The 19,886-nt window shown below is 38.8% G+C and overlaps 1 protein-coding gene across 1 annotated transcript; it reads right to left on the bottom strand.

The window, feature by feature from the left end:
- Positions 1–1,569: 1,569 nt before the first annotated feature.
- IFNG (interferon gamma) lies at positions 1,570–5,087 on the bottom strand. The gene is made up of 4 exons (XM_033058556.1): positions 4,909–5,087; positions 2,902–2,970; positions 2,391–2,570; positions 1,570–1,731 (listed from the first exon to the last, which is right to left on the bottom strand). The coding sequence occupies exons 1-4, from the start codon at positions 5,029–5,031 to the stop codon at positions 1,606–1,608; spliced, it is 498 nt and encodes a 165-aa protein (XP_032914447.1). The 5' UTR covers positions 5,032–5,087; the 3' UTR covers positions 1,570–1,605.
- Positions 5,088–19,886: the final 14,799 nt, after the last annotated feature.

The raw sequence follows: 19,886 nt of genomic DNA, 5'->3' as shown, positions 1-19,886 counted from the left end.
AGAAACCCTACAAGAGAAATTTCACATGCATCTCCCATGCATGTGCATGTCTGTGATGAACATAAACAAGAACAGCTGTTTCCTTCAAAATCAGTTGGAGTCTCCAGGATCACAAAGTCACTTTGTGCAATGACTTTCAAATGTGGATATGAATGAAGGTGTCGGGAGTAGGAATGGCTGCAACAATTGCAACTAAACTTGTAGGACTTGCGGCAGCTAAGCTTCAGCGTGATGCGGTGCTATTTCAGGATTCTGTGGATCCAGTCAAAGCTCGGGGTAGTCAGAAGTCTCATGTTGGCAGGAATGCCAAGGAAAATTGTCCTCTTGCCAGTCAGTGCAGCCAGTCTGCCCCCAGGTGATTGGCATGGCAGAGCCCGGAGGACCTGGGCGTTGGGAAGCCTGTGAGAGGTGCCCAAGCTGCCCCAGGGCTCCAGCTTGTGTCCCTTGTGGAGAGCCCAGCAGACAGCTGAGCTCAGTCAAGGCTCTGCAGCTTTGACACAGAGAAACTTGAGAGTGTTTTTTATCTTAGATCAGAGTAACAACAAATTTCAAATGATTAGTGATTTCCCACATGCAAAATGGTGTTTTCTCAAAAAGACACCTATTTTGCCATATTTCTTTAAAAATATGTCCAAGACTTTGCTAAGTCTTGGACAAGCAGGAGGAAAAAAAAAAGTGTTTTATGCATCTGGGCAGAACCGTCCTTTGTGAAAATGTAGAACAAAATTAACATTTTACTTTTCATATAGATGATGGTGAATAATCATGAAAACACACTTTTAAAATTTATTTATTTATTTATTTATTTATTATTCAAATTTTTAAAAATCTGTTGAAAAATCCAAAGTCTTTATAATATTCCAGTGCAAAAATATCGTCCTTGAGATAAAATCTTCCATACTACTACTTCCAAATAAATAAAATTACAACAGACACATTTGAATGGTTCAGTACAAAAAAAAAAGAAAAAGAAAACACAGAAATTTTTTAAATCTGAGAGTTTAAGTTAAGTCAGTGCAATACAGTTAGTCACATTCTCTTGAGATATTAAGTAGACTGCCTTCCTGGTAACTTCAGTGCATAATAACAATAATAATAGTATTAATAATAGTAACCAGCAATTAATCATCAGTCCTCTAGTTCAGAAATTTGCTTCAACATTTGCTTGTCTTTAAGCATGTCCGCTTGCTTGATTTGGATTTAGATATGTTCAGTAGTAAGCAGACATAAATATGTTTTCCTGAATAGAGTAACTTCCCGATACTGCTGTTGTATCTCCATGTCAAATAGAATAGATTAATCTCATAACAAAACAGCACCAGGTAGAAAGCTGGGTACCATTATGTAATTTCAGGATTTGTATCACAGAAACTGGGTAAACACTGCCTCATTCTGTATTTTCAGGTCAACAAACATATAACAAATAGACAGAATTTTAAGACAAAGTCATTTCTTACATAATATTAGGGAGTATAAATACTTTTTAGTATTTCTTTATAAATAATTACTTAAGACACTTAAATATTAATAAATAAATGTATAAAAAAAAATCTTGTCTCAACAAGATTTGCTCAGTAGCTCAGTACAGAAGAACATAAGATGGCATTAGCATTTGCACAACCTCTGAAACTGGCTTCGTTTTCTTTTGTGAGAACCTGAGGTATCCCCCAGCTTTTGTAAGACGCTGAAGAGCTCATTCACAGCCTTGCGCTGGATTTTCAAGTCAGTCATCTGTACAAGGAACAAATGGAACAAAAGTCATGCCAAGATCTGTAGTTGTTTACTAACCACAACACACAGGCTACCCTGTTACCAGGGTAAACCAGAAGGACGTGTGCAATTCTCAATTCCCTACTACCTAATTCCCACAACAAAACGCCATCATGCCACAGATTTTTGTTTTCCACCTTCTGTGCTAGTTTGCAACCAGTCACAGACCAGTCCTGTGAAACAGAGCTACCCTGTAGTGAAAAGCAGCTGGCTCCACTGGGGCATTTTCTGATGTCCTCTGAGGAGGTCAGTGGTCTGTGCCATTGGCATGAGCACCATGAGCCAAGGGCTGCCACAGCCATGGAGCATTCCATAGCAAGGCACAGCTTTCCCAACCAATTTCTATGCCGCAAAGGGCTGTGCCAGTGGCAGCTCTCGTGTACAGACTGTGTGACAGTGCTGCCAGCACCTCTGTGCCAGATTGCAGCAAGACTCAGCCCTACCCCACACTGTAGACCTGCAGCAGCCTCTGCAGCTGGAAATATTTGGTTTTCCAGCATGAATTGAGCTACACAGGGATTACCATATAGATTACAGAAGTGTTATTATGTTAAATCACACTCAAATCACAACTGGAAAATATAATGTCACAAGCTTTGGAGGCAAAGGAAGAGACTTACCTGGAGCTTTGTCAGGTCCTTGAGATCTTCCATCTTCTTTGAGCCATCAGAAAGGCTTTCTTTCAGAGTATGGAGCTCCTCAGCGATGTTCCTAACATGAGACTTTGACCTGTCAGTGTTTTCGAACATTTTCAAGTACATGGAAACAATCTGACTCAGGATGATCCTTTTTTCATTTCTCTGTTGAAAAACACAATCAAAAAGAAAGGCCTATGAGTGCCCACAAGCAGGGTAAGGAAAGAAGATATAACACAGAATACAGGGATTCTCTGCCACTTGAAACAAGATGATAAAGAAGATGTTGCAACTCATCTCCTGGGCTTGGCTGTACCTCTGGGTCAGTCCATGGTGCAGTATAAAGGTTTTTTATGGGGATTTTTGTCTCATTTCCAAGCTACCGAGGAGAACTCTGCTGACATTCGTTCTACCACGGCTAATTACTCTGGTGCTGGGAGCTGCTTTGTACCAAAAACGTGCCTGAGATGCTCCATCCTATCTGGCTTTGACTCACCTCTGTCCAGCTTGACAGCTTCTCTGTAAAAATAGGTCCACCGTCAGCTACATCGGAATGACTTGAGTTCTGGAAAAAGAAACAAACATATGTATTACACAAACAATATTTATCACAAGGAAAATTTGTGTTTGTTATTCAAATGAGCATCAAAATCCAGATTTTTGCACATCTGGCCTATAGCTATCATAATACTTTCACTTCTCTAACCACCAAGTCCCATTGCTTGGATGTCTGATATCAGAAATTGTATTAGTCCTCTTTTCAATGTCATCTCCTGCTATAACTCATCTGAATAGACACATTGAGTACATCTATTTTCCCAAATGCTCCCTGTAATTTTGCTACTGACAGATGAAAATAAAAGGTCATAAGCACAGTAACTGGCTAGGAAATCATTAGGTCTCTCTTGTCATGTTTTCTGATAAGTCAAAGTCCATCAGTTTGTAATCTGTGACTTTTAATTCATACAGTCTCAGTAAAATTTCATATGGAACAAGAATGAACTGTTTTCAGTATAAAACTATAATCTGCAGATCTGGAGAATATCCCAGTAGCCCACAGTCAGGTATGGGGATATGCCAGATTAGTGGGCTACTGAGAGGCTCACAGGGATGGAGTTTAACCATCAGATGTTGGAAACTGGTTCTAGGAAACAAAGAGCAGTACTCTCCTTCCAAGGAAAGGCAAACTGAATCATTTCCTCTTCTGTGTGTCTTTTTTTCCTTTTTGTATACAACACTTACTATTTCCCTCTTTTGACTGCTCAGTAATTTAAATACAATGAATGCAAAGAGAAAACTTGCAGTCTGACAGGAATCTCCTAGGTTGATTGGCTCCCCAGGCTGAGCACACTACCAAACTGATTTTTTTCTGCTTCTGAAAGGTGGGGAGCACCTGCTATGGAGCAAATGTCAGTGCAAAAAGTTCACCATGGTTTAGGATGTCTTCCACAGAGTTATATATAGTCTAGTAAGACTCACCCTGGTCTATGCTAATCACAAATTTAAGATACAATGCCACTTTTACAGCCAGTTTCCTGCAAACACTGAACTATCACACTAGTCTTTACCACTTCAGGGTGGTTCTCTGACTACTGAATTTCAACTGTCATTTGCACAAGATTATGATGAAATCATGGAAAAATCAGAGCTGAAAATAGGAGCAGACTGTTGCAGTTGTTTCCATGCATTTAGAGGGAGGAAAAAACCCCAACAAAAATTTATTGAAAATAAAAGCTGTTAATTAAAAGTGACTCTATTGTAGATCTGTTGTCTCTGTGACTAATCTCTGCTGAATTCAACTGTGGACTACTTTAATTCCTCCCAGATGAAGATTGGTGAATTAACATTACAGTTATCAAGTTACCAAAATTGCATTTGACAAGAAAGAATATCATGCCAGATTACATTCCCATGCCAGATCATAGTCACACATGTGGAAGTAAAATCACTGGAGGATGCAAAACAATAAGTAAAAATCACCTTTGAGCAACACACCACTACAACTTAAAATAAGTAACAAATGCATTTGTTAAAGCAAAAGTTCATCTCCAATTCTTTTGTATTGCTAACCAGCACTAAGTCTGCCATTGACATTGTTAACATAAAATTTTAAAAGTCAGTAAATTGTGTTTAGTCAGAACTGAATAAAGATTGATATATTCACCATAAATTGAATTAAGGTTTTTTGTTACTAAGTATTCCATGTAATCAAAGCTGAAATGAGCTAGAAGAAGCAATTGTGAAAGAAAGAACATCCCTAAAATAAATGCAAATTATTACAATAACTATGACTATTGAAAAACTGAATCAGGTAAATAAAAGAACTTAGTAAAACAAAAAAAAAATCCATATTCTTGTTATAAAAAGGTATGGTCAAAAAAAATTTGTTCCATGATTACCCTCTGTTGGTACATACTGAGTATGTCAAGCAGGGCTCAAGTTTAGACCATATGTAAAGCATAAGCAGCAGCAGAAGAGAAATGCAGTAGAAGGCTATACTTACAAAATCAGCTTTCAGCTTGTCTATATCATTTTGAAGTTGAAGAAGAGTCAATCTATTTTCAACATGTCCAAAAGAAATCATGATGACAGACAGAACAAACAAGCTGTAGGTTTGGAAAGCCATTTTCTTGGTGATGGTTCAGTTATATTGCTCAGATAAGTTCTGGGAGAACAGGTCTAAGAGGAGCTTCAACTTCTAATAGTTTAATCTTCTATTAGAAGCAAGTAGACGACTGAACTTCACCATCCTGTCAGTGGTATTTATACCTGGTCTTGAATTTTTTTTTATTTCGTCATCACAGGCTGTATATATTTAGACAAGATAGTGTTAGATAAGAACCCTTCATTTTTTGGCTAATCAAGGGAATCCCTCGAAAGCATCTTTGTCAAAGCATGGTCCTGGAAAATTTTTCAGTGGTTCATCAATGGGTAACGTTTACGTGGCAGGCTATGAAGTTTCTTTTACACGTGGTTGGGGAAAAGGGGGAAATTACGATGCTGGTCGAGGAATATGCATTGTGGCTCAAACCTATTCTTACCATCTGAAAAAAATCTTATCTTGTGGTTAAAGGGTCAGTGCAACAGTCAACTCATTTCTGGTATTCTTTTGAAGTAACCACTGAGTTTGCTGTGGTGCTTTATACAGACACTGAAAGATTTAAACATTCTTTCTGCTGCTGTACTTTTGTGAAACACTCTTTGCATCCTTTCCATGGTGTAAAGTGCAGATCTGCTGCTTCTGCATTCTTCACCTCCAGATTCAGAATAGGACAAACAAGGTTCCAGCATGAATGCAATGAGGTATCATATTAAATTCCTCTCTGGTTGTCTGCTATCTGTGGGAGTAGAATATTTAGTACTTTAGACACTCATTTCTGCTTGGCAATGGTTAAAATTCCCCACCTGACATTTCAGTTGCACTAATGTGTGTAGAATGTGAAAACAGAAGGACATGGATGAAAACAAGCCCCACTGAAGAAGACAGACAGGGTGGTCTCTGAGTGCATACAGAACCCTGAAACAACTGTATTGAGAATAGCTGGGGGAAATGTTTTTATATAGGAGCTAAATTCTGCTTTGAATAATATAATGGGAAAAGAGCTTATTCTGAAGAAATCAGATGATTTTAGACTTCAGTACATGAATGGAGGGTAGGTAGGAACCTACAAAGGTAAGAAAGAAAAGAAAGAAAAGAAAGAAAAGAAGGAAAAGAAAGGAAAAGAAAGAGAGAAAGAAAGAAAGAAAGAGAAAGAAAGAGAGAAAGAGAGAAAGAGAGAAAGAGAGAAAGAGAGAAAGAGAGAAAGAAAGAAAGAAAGAAAGAAAGAAAGAAAGAAAGAAAGAAAGAAAGAAAGAAAGAAAGAAAGAAAGAAAGAAAGAAAGAAAGAAAGAAAGAAAGAAAGAAAGAAAGAAAGAAAGAAAGAAAGAAAGAAAGAAAGAAAGAAAGAAAGAAAGAAAGAAAAAGAAAAGAGGCCCATAGGGAAAAGAAAAGAGAGAGAATCAGAAAGAGGGCACTTGTGGGCTCAGTTCACACAGGTTGCAATGGAAGATGACTGTAGTTCATCAGAAACAGATGAAAATCAAAGTGGTTCCCAACAGGAAAGATTAGAGCTCTCCATCTCAGCCCCACATGACTCCTTGGATATCCCTTGGAAGAAACTCTCCCCAGAAGCTCCTTCCATCTCAGCTAATGACCAGTAATGCCATAAAATCTTTTCCATTTGCTGCTTGAAAGAGGACCTCCATCTCTAGTAGTACCAGGGAAAATTGTCATTTTTCAGGGAGAAGAACCAAATTTTACCAACAATGGCAGGCCCAAAAGCTATGTTCAAGAACTCCCTGGAAAAGCAGTATAGACAGATAGGGCACATCTCACAACAAATGTGGTACTGCACAACAACAGTTCAGTAATCTGCTTGAGGTAGTAACACTATGCAACAGGTATCTTTGTTTTAGTTTAAGAAGTTAAAACTGATTATGTAATAACTTAATTGCTAGAAGTGTTGACATGAAGGTAAGGTAATAGTCCTATTCAAGCATACTTCTAAGCACTGCAAACAAATGCAAAGTAGACATGCCCACCTGTGGCAGAGAAGTTGGACTAGATCATCTTCAAAAGTCTCTTCCAACTCAAACCATTTTTAGTCTGTGATGCTGTGCCAAAAATCAGAATAATAGAATGATTTCATTTGGAAAAGACTCTTAAGGCCATCAAGTGCAATCTCTAACCTAGCACTACTGACTCCACCACTAAAACATGTTCCCAAACACCACATCCACATGCCTTTTAATTACCTCCAGGGCTGGTGACAAACTGGAGGTCCCATCAAAATTCAGAGTGGACTCAGAATTCACAGTGAACTCACAAATGCCAGCACACTGAACAAACCTATTGATTGAAACATCTGGATTGAAACATTGGAAAGACATTATATGGCTCAGCTAAATGTAATCTTAGACGCACAGGAAAATCAAGCACATTTTACAAGATGGTGACACCTGCTGAGGTTCATTGGCTGACCATGAGTCAATGGAGCAATTCTTTGGCAAAGTGTTAGAAAGGAAGTGTGAAGTGGGAGAGTGAAAATGATTCCTGTTACCCATGGCACTCTTTATGCAGTCAAAAATATATGACTGGAAGAGGGATTGAGTCATGAAGCCCAGTTTTTGCCACTACAGGTTGTAATTTGAACAGTGCTTCTGAGCTGAATTACGAGAGTGAAAAGAAGACCTGAAAGAAGGGAGTTTGAGAGAGATTCTTCACTCAACCAGCTCAATCTTCCTAACACATAAAGAACAAATCACAACACGGTTGAATACAACTAATTGCTGTAATTTTCCAGCCAAGCAGAAGATGTAATTCCAGGTGAAATATTCAGGCTGGAATACTGCCTTCTGCAGAGAACTATTTACCCAGAGTGACTGTGCTGGATTAGGCTGCTCCTTTAAACTTGTCAGACACACATCTCATCCACAGCAAGCTGTGCCCCTCAGATGACCTCCCTTTGGTCTCACATTACAACTAAACTTCTAAGAATAGCAGGAGGACAAAGCATCAGAAAAAAAAGGATTTTTGCCAACTCATATTTTGTCAATACTGGTTATAGGTTTGGCAGGTTACTGGGCTAATTTGATCACTAAATCTCCTCACTTCAGAGAAGGCCACTTGCCAAGCATCCAATTTTGCAGGTAAGAAAATAGAAGCACAGAGCAATGGGATAATTCATGATCATTCAGCCTCTGAGAAAGGCAAATCTAGGAACAGAAACAGGGTCTCCTAGTCCTATTACAGCACTTTGCCCACAATGCCATGTACATTATTTTGTTATAAACTGAGGCAAGAAATTAAGCAAAAAGCAAAGAAAAAAGCCATGACATCTGTCTTTGTTATGCTATCTTCTGAGTGCAGGTCTGAATTTTAGGTACACTCTCTTGCCTGGAGAGGCTAGACTCAGATATTTTGCTAATCTCCACATTTAAATTATCACACAAAGCATTCTGTGGTAAATCATCAGCATGTATTTTAATACAGAAAAATAACATCCCTTTTCCAAATCCCTTACATTTTAATAAATGGTTGACCTACTAGTCTCATAATATTCTCTTCTGTTGTCACACAGTATCATGTCTCCAAATCATTTTGAAATTAGGCAACTGCCTGCAGCAGGTGGTTAGAACATGAGGGTCCTGTGTCTCTTCCAGCCCTGTTCTGCTTCCCATTCTGCCCTAAAGTGATGAACCAGATCACCATTGTCCAGTGTATGTCTTGTTGCCCAAGAACTGTGAGCAGTCAGGTTATGAGGAAGATGGCTCACCTGAACTGCCTGTCCTGGGAACCAACATCATTACAAACACAGGAGGTATCCTGAAAACACCTGCACCTTCCACTAAGAGCATGCAATTTTTTATCTGTGTTCTCTAGCAGATATCTGTGAAGTGCATGCTGGAGAGGACTGAACACTCAACACTAACACAAGCTCTTTGTCTGAACACTTGCCCTATTCCAGCTGAAAGAGATGCCAGAATAGGATTGAAAAACCTTGTGCTGCATAGAATTGAAGTGGTCCTTCTGTGAGACTCCATAGTCACAGCTGGATTATCATCTGGTCCAAACACAGGAGGAAGTGAAACCAAGGCATTTTTTCATTCTGCTGCCTGGAAGTTATCTGACTCATCATGCAAAGCAGAGGTTTCACACCCTTCTGTTCATGCAACACCTTACACCAAATACCCGAAGTTGCCCTTGCAAAGTCATGACAGATTTCACTATGACCCCCTGATTACAGCTTTTTCCCTTTCATTTTTTGTTTTATGCATTCTCTTCAGAGTGCTGAGTGGTTTAGTGAGCAACTGCCCATGGCAATTCAGCAGATTTCTGCCTGACTTTCATTTCACTAAAGCAGAGTGGTTTTCTCTATTTTCACTGCCCCAGGAAAGCAGCCCATGGTTGGAAAACCCTCTCTGAGTTGTCATTCTGACCTTCTACCACACTTCACAGTCTTCCTTTCTTACAAAGCAGCAGAAATAATTCCTTTGTTTCCTCCTTCACAGTGCTGGGGTGGTGGAGGGGGGGTTGGCAGATTGAGGGTGTTAAGTGATTAAACTTTGCCCACATTGTACCAGTGCTATGTAATTACTAAACATTGTTATTCACACTGCTACGATCTGCAAAGTGGATGCCTTGGTAATCAGACTTCATGACTAAGGTGGACTTAGGGGGACTTAGAAGAACATGAGAGAGGGACTTTTTACAAGAGCGTGTAGTGATAGGTCAGGGAATAGCTTCAGACTGTCAAAAGGAAGGGGATTACAAGGCATTAGGAAGAACTTCTTTCCTGTGAAGGTGGTGAGACACTGGAACATCGCCCAGAGATGTTGTGGGGTCCCTATTCCTTGAAGTGTTCAAGACAAGGTTGGATGGGGCTCCAAGCAACCTGGTCTAGAGAAAGGTTCCCTGCTCATCTAGCTGAACTGCATGATCTTTAAAGTCTCTTCCAACCCAAACCTTTCTATGATCCTACAAATTTGCAACTGACCTTTACAAACATATTGTAACACTGTCAAAAACAAGACAAAACAAAGCAACAATAACAACAAAAACACAACAAAACCCTCGAAGAATAAAAACCCCCCAACCAATAAACAGCATAGCAGTCAAACCAAACAAAAATCAAAAATCCAATAAAAAGAACCAACCCATAACTCTCCTACAGTTATGGATATGCTTCATCAGTGCTACACATGGAGGATGTAATTGGCTACTCCTTCTGACCGCTGGATCTCTGTGATTTAGAGGGTGTTTCCAGCGATCAGTAAGGATAATGTTGGCACAAATCATCTACTTTGTTTTATATGATACCTTGAGAGTCTGACCTAGAACAGAGGCTAGACATTGTTAAAGGAATAAAGTAGGTATTTATTAAAAGGCCTTCAAAGAATACACCTTGGACAGTACAAGAGCCCAGTCATGGCTCCACCCAAGATGGATCCCCGAGTCACGAGTTTTCACACTTTTATAAGTTTTGGTCCATTTATATATCAGGTTTAATTGTCAAGTTACAGCCTCAGGCTATGAAGTTCCATCCTCCCAGACCGCTCTCTTCAATCTGCTGTTGTTTATACTTTATGGGCCTGAAGCTGTAACAGTGTCCTTGGTTCTCAGCTGGAAAAGGATTGTTTTGTCTAAACTGTGAGGAGAAGTTGCAACACTTTATAAGAAACTCAGAGTTATATACTAATGCAGCACAGAATCTGGAATATATGAAAGCTAAAACTTAAGGCATCAATACCACAAAATTTCAGGGTAGGGAGAAGTTCTGAAACAAAATTTCAGCCCATTCCAAGGACACTGGAGATTATCTTGTATGAGAGAGTTGGGAAACTAATTTGTACAATCTGAAATATGACACAAGGAAGGCCCTTTGGCCTCCGTTGAATACTCCTGTCTGCACACAAATGTAGACAGGAAAAAAGCATATTATTGAGCCCTCTTTCCTCTCATAAATTTCTCACACACATTAGCTGTTGAGTCTTCTGAAGAAAGGGAAGGAATAAGAAACTAACACTTGGTGGTGTTAGACATCTAGAGAGACAGATGTCCAAACAGATAATGAGCTGATGGGTATGACTTGAAATGATTAGAGTGTGCGTTCACAATTATTGGTATCTTGGTACTTTGATTCACACAAGACATCTGTTTCATACTTTCCTCCAGTTTTTTAATTTGGTAAACCCATGCCGGAGTTCCCCACCAAATACTAATGATTCCTTTCTGAATAAGCAACAGGAAATAATTACCCCTCATGATGGAATTACTCATCTCTCCTGTAAGAGTTCAAGCTTTTGCTTTGCCCCAGAAGAAGAGGATAGCCAGGAATAGCTGTTCTGGACTGGCCTTTCTCAAGCATTACAGTGGACTTTATGGAAATTCCTAACTGTATTACTATCAGCTCTGTATTGTCTAAACAGTCTAGTAGTAGCATAATATAAATATTCAGGATACATGTTAAAATAATTTTCTGGAGATGATAAGAAATATTTTCCTCAGAACATCTGTCCCCATTGATAGCTGTTCATGTCCCTGTTTCTAAAATCAGCAGAATTCTGTCTTCCTTTTCTTTTCCTTGAGAGACTGTTGAATTGACATATATGAGGAATTCTGAGCCTGGAAAGAAAGCTGTAAAACACACATTTTCTCACTGCTAATTCTGCATGGATGCAATATGCAATGGAGGACATATCCTTCTTGTTTCTTGTGACATATTTCAAGTTGGTACAAACTGGTATTCCAGCTTTCCAAAAAAGACACAGTCTGCATGTATGAATGTTTTGGAAACTGTAAGGTACCTGTATGAGCTAACCATGAGAAAGGGAGGTGAAATTCCAAAATATTCTTTTTCTTGTATTAAAATATGGAAAAAAACTTTCAATGTAGCAGACAGTTACAGACAAAAATAGTGTGCATTTTACCCTGTATTTCTACTGTCTGGAATTTTTCCTCTTATTCAAATTCTGATTGAAATCTATTGATGATAAAATAGAATAAAATTCTAAATCTTATTCAATTTTAGTTTGAGTCCATATAAATGAAAAAGCAGCAGAACTGTTGGCACATCAGCAGTCTAAATTGTGGCTGGTGTAATACCTCCTGTGAGACAACCATAGATTGTCTACAGGTTTTTCGACATAAAATCTTCCATTTTCACCCTCTCTTCTTCATTATTCCAAGAGGAATAAAGCACTTTTCAAAGTTTTCTGTGTTCAGCACCATATCTGTTGGGGATACTGCCTGTTATAAGCATTATACCATAGATCTTACAGTGTTTCCACTTTAAAGCACCAGCTTCCTGTTTTATATGATTTCATGAATCTTAGGATAGATTTTACAGTTTTCAGGTTGGGATTTTTTTTCCAATCACTTTTTAATTAGTGTGATTGCAGTGGAAGGACAGAAAACATGAACTTCTAGAAGCAGAATAGAGCAAATAGAAAAACAAATTATTTAAAGACAATTGTTTCAAAGTTTTTTATAATATTATTGAAATATACTTTTGCCTAGGCTTTTTAGACACTAGCACAGACAGCATTCATGTTGTCGATTTTTAATGTTAAGCAGACAATGGTATCTATCCCATGCTAACAGTGCCATATACTGACTTCAGGTAAGACATTTTGTGCCTTGGTGGATGTGAAGCATTCTCCAAAATAAAGATATATTTTATTAAAGTAGTTCTCCCCAAAGTGATCTTCCAAGGTTTTTTAATTCCTCTGTTACTTCCAGCTCAAGATATTCTATGATTCTGTGATTCTTTGATAGCCCTGCTCTTCATAAGACTAGCATGCTAGTGTTATGATAACATTTACCACGAATATTCACATTAGTTTCAAGGTAATGTTGTAATCCACTTTGAGAGAGCTAATTCAAGGAGAAAACAATTCCACTGCAATTTGGCCTGGCTGTGTTCTGTCATTCTGACTCTCTGATATTTCCTGTAAATATATATGTATACATCTACCGTTGCTGTACAGTACTGACAGAAAAAATGTTGTGTTTTGCTCACAGTGTCTTTCCCCAATTCCCAGTAAATGAATTCATGTTTTTCTCTAGACTTCAACTCTCCGTACAGAGATGTGTGCTATTTTCTGTCCGTTATTCAGTTTCATTTTCATAGGATCAGATCCACCTTCAAAAGAAGCAAAAAAGCCGCCGGAACTTCGACATTCAAGTATCTGTGATCTGTGAGCCTTGTGCCCAACGCTCTTTTTCAGAAGGCTACATCATTTTTAAAGAGAGAAGACCAAAGGATGTGGTCTTGAGCCAGACATTTGTTTCTGTAGGTACGAGGTCAATCCTTCCAGGGATCTCCATTAACCTCATCGGAGGCCAGCTTGAAACCTCACAAAATAGCATGGACTCAACTGAAAATTGATTGCAGATTGATAACAACCTAATACTTTTCATACATTCCTAATGCTTTACCAAAATGGAACTTTGCAGACCATCAACCTGTCAGTGAGCAAGTCCTGTTCGTCTTCCTCTCATTATACTTACAGAATTTTCTCCACATGTTGGGTTTTTTTTCCTTCTTCTTACACTGATTTTCTCTGCTGCTGGCTTTTATTTGCATTGGAGTTTTTTGATCTAATTTTAATGAGGAATTCAAGTCCATTTGAGTTTTCATTGCACAGTTGCATTTGTTTTCACAGGATAAATGTCACGGTTGTTTCACTTTATCTTACAGACATATTTGTTGTTAGTAATTAATACTCACATTTAAATTTGAAAGTACACAATAGTGAAAACAATCCTGCTTTAATTTCTTATTGAATATTGTAAGTTGAAATGCCATCATCTGGGGGAAAAAATCTGATCATTTTCTTGTTATCTGCTACACAACCTTTTAATTGTTAATTATCACGTATGTGCATGGAAACACAAGTGTGTAGGTGTGGGCACATGTTGGAAGTGAAGTCAATTATCTTTTTCAAGCGTAGGTAAGAAAATATCCATTAAATGTTTCAAACCAGCCTAGAGAGTGGACATTTTCTGTCATAATCATTTGGAAACCTCCGCAGGATGTTTCTCAGAAGAAATCTACTACGTGGTGCAATCTTTTCTTCTAAAAGAATCCAGGAGACGGTTTGGTGGGGATTCCCCTCACCTGCCAATCTCTTTAGTGCCATTCATAACCGTGTGACTAAGCAAGCCAGTCATCTTTACTCACAGAGAAAAAGCAAATCAGTACACAGATTTGGTCCTACCTTTTTCTGCCCAGCCTCCAGGACACATATGAGAATGCCACAAAGTCAGGCTTACAAGCAATTCATCCACAGATAACATTTTACTTAGAACTGGACTTCTTGAGATGAGTTTACTTGCAATGATTTTTCAGTTAGATTTAGAATTTAAAGTGAAACAAGAAATGTGCAAGAACTTTGCTTTTTGGTAGTTAAAAAATGAAGAAGATGCTTCACACTCTGAGTACATTTCCTCTTCATCTCCACAGGAAGTAAGGCTGCCTATAGAAGAGCTACTGTGGGTCGAGAGCAGATGCACTTCACTTTAAAGCTGCTCATCTTCCTTTTTCAAAGGCCTGAACTAACAACTGTGAAGTGCTCTGAATGAACATATTCTAGTCCTCTTTAGGAAAAGATTGGATTACTTAGTAATAATTACTTTTCAAAAAAATCCTAACACAAGAAATGAGAAACTGAATTATGTTGTTTTTTTAACAGACAGATGAGTTTCTGACTCCAAACTAAAATAAGACAAGTTTTTAAAAATACAATAAAATAAACAGATACTGCACTTTCTTTCCCCATGAACTGCAAAAATACATTTTCAAGAAAAACAAAATACAGTTTCAAGTTTCATACTTTAAAGTAATTAAAATGCAGGTACTGTGGCAGGTTGGTAATCTTCTCCTAAGGAAATGAAACTTATGCAGTTTTTTAGCTGTCAGTTCCTTCCTTGTCAGTAACTTTTGAGCAGTCAGCAGTTTCTTCTGATTTTGAGAGATTCAAAAGTCTCACAGCTAGTTTAACTCCTGCCACCTTCACTGAATTTGACAGCTAAGCAACAGCAAGATAGTCTACTAATGATGATACCAACATGTTGGTATTTTAAAGGGCCTATATGAGTTAGCTACCATAAGGAGGGGAATACCTTTACTAGCACTGCTGTTTAGTTGTTGTGAAAGAGTATCAATTTCATCAATAATTCAGGAGTTATTAATGACTTAGGAAAGTATTAATTTTAGTAATATCCCTATTTATATCTAGGAAAGTCTATATGGTAATTATGTAAAACTTCCAAAACTTATGAAGAAGAGTAGTGAAAGGAATCTTCCCCTGCCACCTAAATTGGTCATTCTGTTTTTTGATAATGTGTACAGGGCTCTGGGCTCTTACTTTTCCCTTTTTCAGTGGCTTTGGTTTTGCCACACCAGCCTATTCTGTGCATATTTATGCCGCAAAATTGAAGGGGAAACTGCAGCACATTGCCACAATAGATAGGATGGGATTATTTTAGTCTAGCTAGTGTGGATATCAGTAGCAGAGGAATTGTGATACTCCAGACTTTAACTGTGGTGTTCTACCTCTGCCTCCCTGTGCACAAGCAAAGTACAACAGTCCTTTCATACTTTGCAAAAGTACACAGGCAAGCTGAGTATTAATTGCAGAGAGCTTAGAATTCTGGCACACCAACTCTGGTTTCCATCAACACATTTGAACTGCTCTGCCCTTTCCATAAGAGAATTTTCTTCTGGAAAACCATCAATTCTGGTTCAATAGTTGCTTTAAAAAAAAGCCCAGAGACATTTTAGACTGACTTATATTTTTTTTTCTGCCCAAATAAGGCAAAAATTTCCTTAACAAGTTCCTCTGTATTTGTGTGCCGATTGTTTTACGTATGGGAATTTAAAACCAATCTCCTGATCACCAGTCGCTTCAATTTGTCTTGCATTTGGGAGCACTCTGGGACCCAGCAAAATTTAGCTCCTTTCAGATAAAATAAAACTGGAAAGTGTTTTCAGAAACTCTCTTGATGTTATCCTGTTTTTAGCAGGAGCTCAGGCCACAGGATCAAGCTAGAGTTGGTTCAAAATAAACTCATAACAAGCACAGTGTGGAAGTTGGGTCCTCAACACAAATTTTTGTAACTTAATCTGCTCCTATTTGCTACTGAAGACATAAGTTATCTTGCAACAACTTCTCATCTTACCTGAAATGTTTAAGCACTGAAAAGGAACAGTCCAAGCAATGGGAAGCATGAAATTAAAATGTTCATTGTACTAGACCCTGAACCAGAATAATCAGATTCAAATAGATAAGTGTATAGCAATAAGTATTTGTGAAAGAAGCAATTAAATATTTGAAAGAAGTCATGGATCTTCTCATATATGTGTACACATGGAAGCACATTAAAAATCCCTCTAATTTATGGCATTGCAGCTTGAATTGCACATGAAAGACTTTGGTGGGATGCATCACTTCCTCCTCTGCTTCCAAGGAAGTCTTTGTGGGAACTGTGTGCCAATTATTTAGAATCTGCCTCAGAAGTTAACAAAAAAAAAAAAAGAAGACAGGACTGTAAGTCTGCTGTTGAGGACCTGGAAGTTCTGGTGGATGGCTGAATGGAAGTGGATTTTACCTTTGCAGCTGCGAAGGCAAGCGGTGTCTGGGCTGCATCAGCAGAACTGCAGCCAGTGGGTCACAGGACCTTCTCTCTGCCATTCTACTTGGCACTCCTCAGCCCACACCCAGCACAGTGCAGCAGCTTAGGTCCCCCCAGCTAAAGAGAGACACTGAAAAATGTGAGAATATTCTGCCAATAGCCTCCAATGTGATGCAAGTGTTGAAGGTCACTACTTATGAAGAAGGAATTTGATTTTTTCAGCCACAAGACAAGAAGGTTCAGTGGTATCTAACTGCAGTTTTGCACTGCCCAAAAGGTAGTTCCAAAGAAGGTGGAGGTGCTCTTTTCCCACAGGGCACAGTGAAAGGACATGGTGTAACAGACTCAAATTGCTTCAGCATGAGAAACATTAAATGTCAGAGTGAGCTGCCCAAAGAAGTGGTAGACCCTACCTTCAAGTACTCAGTACTGGGCTTGGCAGGATGGCAAATAACTAACCCACAGTGGCACTCACAAAGGAAGGTTGGAGGAGGAGAATGACTCCATGGTGCCATCACTCATCACAGGAACCATCAAGGCAATGATGCATTGGAAGTGGACACTGTGAAGGTTAACTGGGCAAGGTGTTTCCAGAAGACTGAGGGGAGCAATGCCAATGTACATTTGTGGATTTACCCTGTGCTATATGGATTAGTTAAAAGTAGAAATGGTCCAGAAAACAAGCAGAGAGCTCCTGTTTTATAAAAGAAGACTAGAAAAGTTGGGATTGTTCAGCTTTAGAAAGCAATTTGTTATTTGAACTACATTACAGTGGGAAAACAGTAAATTCAGTTAGTCATGTAGGCTAACAATAAACTGACACTAGACAAAATGCATATAAACTGTCTGTGAGTAAATTCAGGTCAGAAAATGAAAGACTTCTGGCAATCAGAATGTGAAATTCTGCAACAACCTTCCTGAAAAAGAAACAGAGATAGTTTTCATAGGTTAAACATTTTAGAGGAACTCATTCCACTCCTGTGTTGAGTATCTGGAGGATGTAAATTATGTCCATTTACAGTCTTAAAAGTGATCATTTATACCAGTTGGCCTGGTCAGTATCTGTCTTACCTGCTACTTCCAGCCTAACTGAATTTCCTGGATTTAACACTGCAGAGTACAACTTTGCTGTGCTTTCTTCCATCTAACTGAGGAAACATGGAGTTTCTACTGAAGTCATTTCTGTAGATGAATTGCAATTGGCTGATTTTTTTAATCTTCCCATTCATTGATGGGATCAAACTGATATCTTTAATGTCTTGTACCAGAGGCCAAATTTTCTTATCATTCTTTAAATCCTTTGCAATATTCCAACGTTTCACAGAAAGGAAAAGCTGGAGCAGACTCAGAAAATCAATAGTGAAACAACATATAAAAATGACATCCTTCTGCTTCCTTTCAGTAGTCCTAACACAGATGAGTTGAGCACATACATACACTCTTTTTGCCATACTACAACACACACAGTTTGTAATGATTCTCAAGTCTTTTTACACTCATGAATGAAACCCTCGTTCTAGAGTTTAGGCTGGGGAAATACTCTTTAATAGATTGCCCCTAGATTTGGATGGTCTCTTCCCTTGCTTCTATAAAACCTCCCCAAAGAGCCACTTGTCTTTTCTCTATATAGAGGAATAAGCACCAGGATCTTGCTTCAGATGGTCTGGGATCAGATTGTGCTGAACTTATCTATCAGCTGAGCACAGTTCGTATCAGTCAGACATTTGCCACAATCACCCTTTGGTATCAGCAAGCTTTTTAGGGGCACTGGTCATGCAAGCTCAGTTTGCTGGTCTCAAAGAGGCTGACCACTGACTCAAATTGCAGCTCTGCATCTGATGCTGCGACCCCCTTTTGCATCCTTCTGCAATCCTGCGATTTTCGCCAAACTTTGAATTGCTCCTGCTGCACTGCAGCTGCGTTCCATGCTGGGATTCACATCTGTGGCCTCGCGGGTGTCGCTGTATGTGAAGCACTCTTTCCCCTACGGCGGGGAGAAAAACAGGTTGTCTTTTCCACTGACAGCCTGTGGTTTCTCATTCACAAAAATTTTTTTTTCCTCACATCTAAGAGTCTCTCTTGTAAATAGCTTTATCAAGTGACTAATTTGAGGCGCCTGTGGTTTATCTCTGCAGGCCTTCTTCATCACTTGGAAATTGCTACTGGTTATTCCTTAGTCACCATGCAGGAACAGAGAAAACATTTAGACTGACATGACAAAATTTACCTAGGACACGTCAGCGGATTCTTCACACGTGGTTAGGGACGATGAGCTGGGCTGGCACAAACCACTTCATCTTTCATGTGGGGAGGGAAAAATCAGAAAATAATTGATGATGCTTTATCAATGACCAACACAGGCTACAGGCTTCACCTACAGCAACAAAACCACCAGGATGTGTTAATGACTGCTCATCGAATCTTTAGAAGACACGAGCAAACAAAAGGGCCCCCTGCACCACGGCTACTTCAAGGTACTTCCTTCTCATCAGCTCGTTTGAAAGCACACCCAAAACAACTTGAATAAGCAGCAATGGCAGAAAGTGGAAGGAAAAGCATCCATTGTTAATATTAACAAGTGATGTACGTCACTAACCCCAAACTCTATTATTAACTCAAGAGTGTGAAAACCTTTTTGAAGTCTTAAATAGAAGAAAAATCAGATTTTATTAAATATGAAGAAACATCATTGATTAAAGGGCTGTTTGAAAAGCAAAATCAAACCTGTTCACACCACAATATCCTAGTATCTATAGTATCTACAATTTCTACATGCACCTTAATGCCTATATATAACTTCATTCATAATTTCTGTTTAAGTTTCTTTTTTTCTCTGCAACTCCAGCTGCTAGAAACTTTACATCCAGCTTTCTTAAGTAGATTTATTTTGATGTTCAAAATACAGCAATTTGCTGAAATATAAGGATAAGACCCAAACACCTCTGTTCACCCACCATCACTTCTCTTTTACACTTCTTTCTCAGGTTGCTTCTACATCTGTACACCCTCAGGCCCTAAACAGAATTAAATCTGTATTTTCTCAGGTTTCTATCTCTGACGGTTCAAAAATCAGGGAATAGTAATCAGATAGCTGATATTACTTTGACGTCCTAGCATAACATGTTCTGTTCTTTGTCAGTTTACTGGGACAGAAAATCTACTAGAAGCCAACAAGACTCTGAAAAGGACATCATAACCTGAGATGAGAAGCTATGGCACTCTGGGGCTATCCAGAATCAATGCCCAAGGAGTGGGGAGATCTGCCATGACCCTTTTGTGGGCCACACATTAGAAACCTCTCTGGC

The sequence above is a fragment of the Catharus ustulatus genome, chromosome 4 (genome assembly GCF_009819885.2).
Source record: "Catharus ustulatus isolate bCatUst1 chromosome 4, bCatUst1.pri.v2, whole genome shotgun sequence".
Lineage (NCBI taxonomy): Eukaryota > Metazoa > Chordata > Aves > Passeriformes > Turdidae > Catharus > Catharus ustulatus.
This window is presented reverse-complemented; position numbering and strand designations above follow the sequence as displayed.

What these genes read in the sequence shown, in the direction of transcription:
- IFNG (XM_033058556.1), bottom strand. Translation starts at nt 5,031, where the DNA reads ATGGCTTTCCAAACCTACAGCTTGTTTGTTCTGTCTGTCATCATGATT. An exon ending in ACAAGCTGAAAGCTGATTTT is followed by an intron (nt 2,971 to 4,908) that starts GTAAGTATAGCC and finishes TTCTTTTTCCAG; the next exon opens with AACTCAAGTCATTCCGATGT. An exon ending in AGCTGTCAAGCTGGACAGAG is followed by an intron (nt 2,571 to 2,901) that starts GTGAGTCAAAGC and finishes GTTTTTCAACAG; the next exon opens with AGAAATGAAAAAAGGATCAT.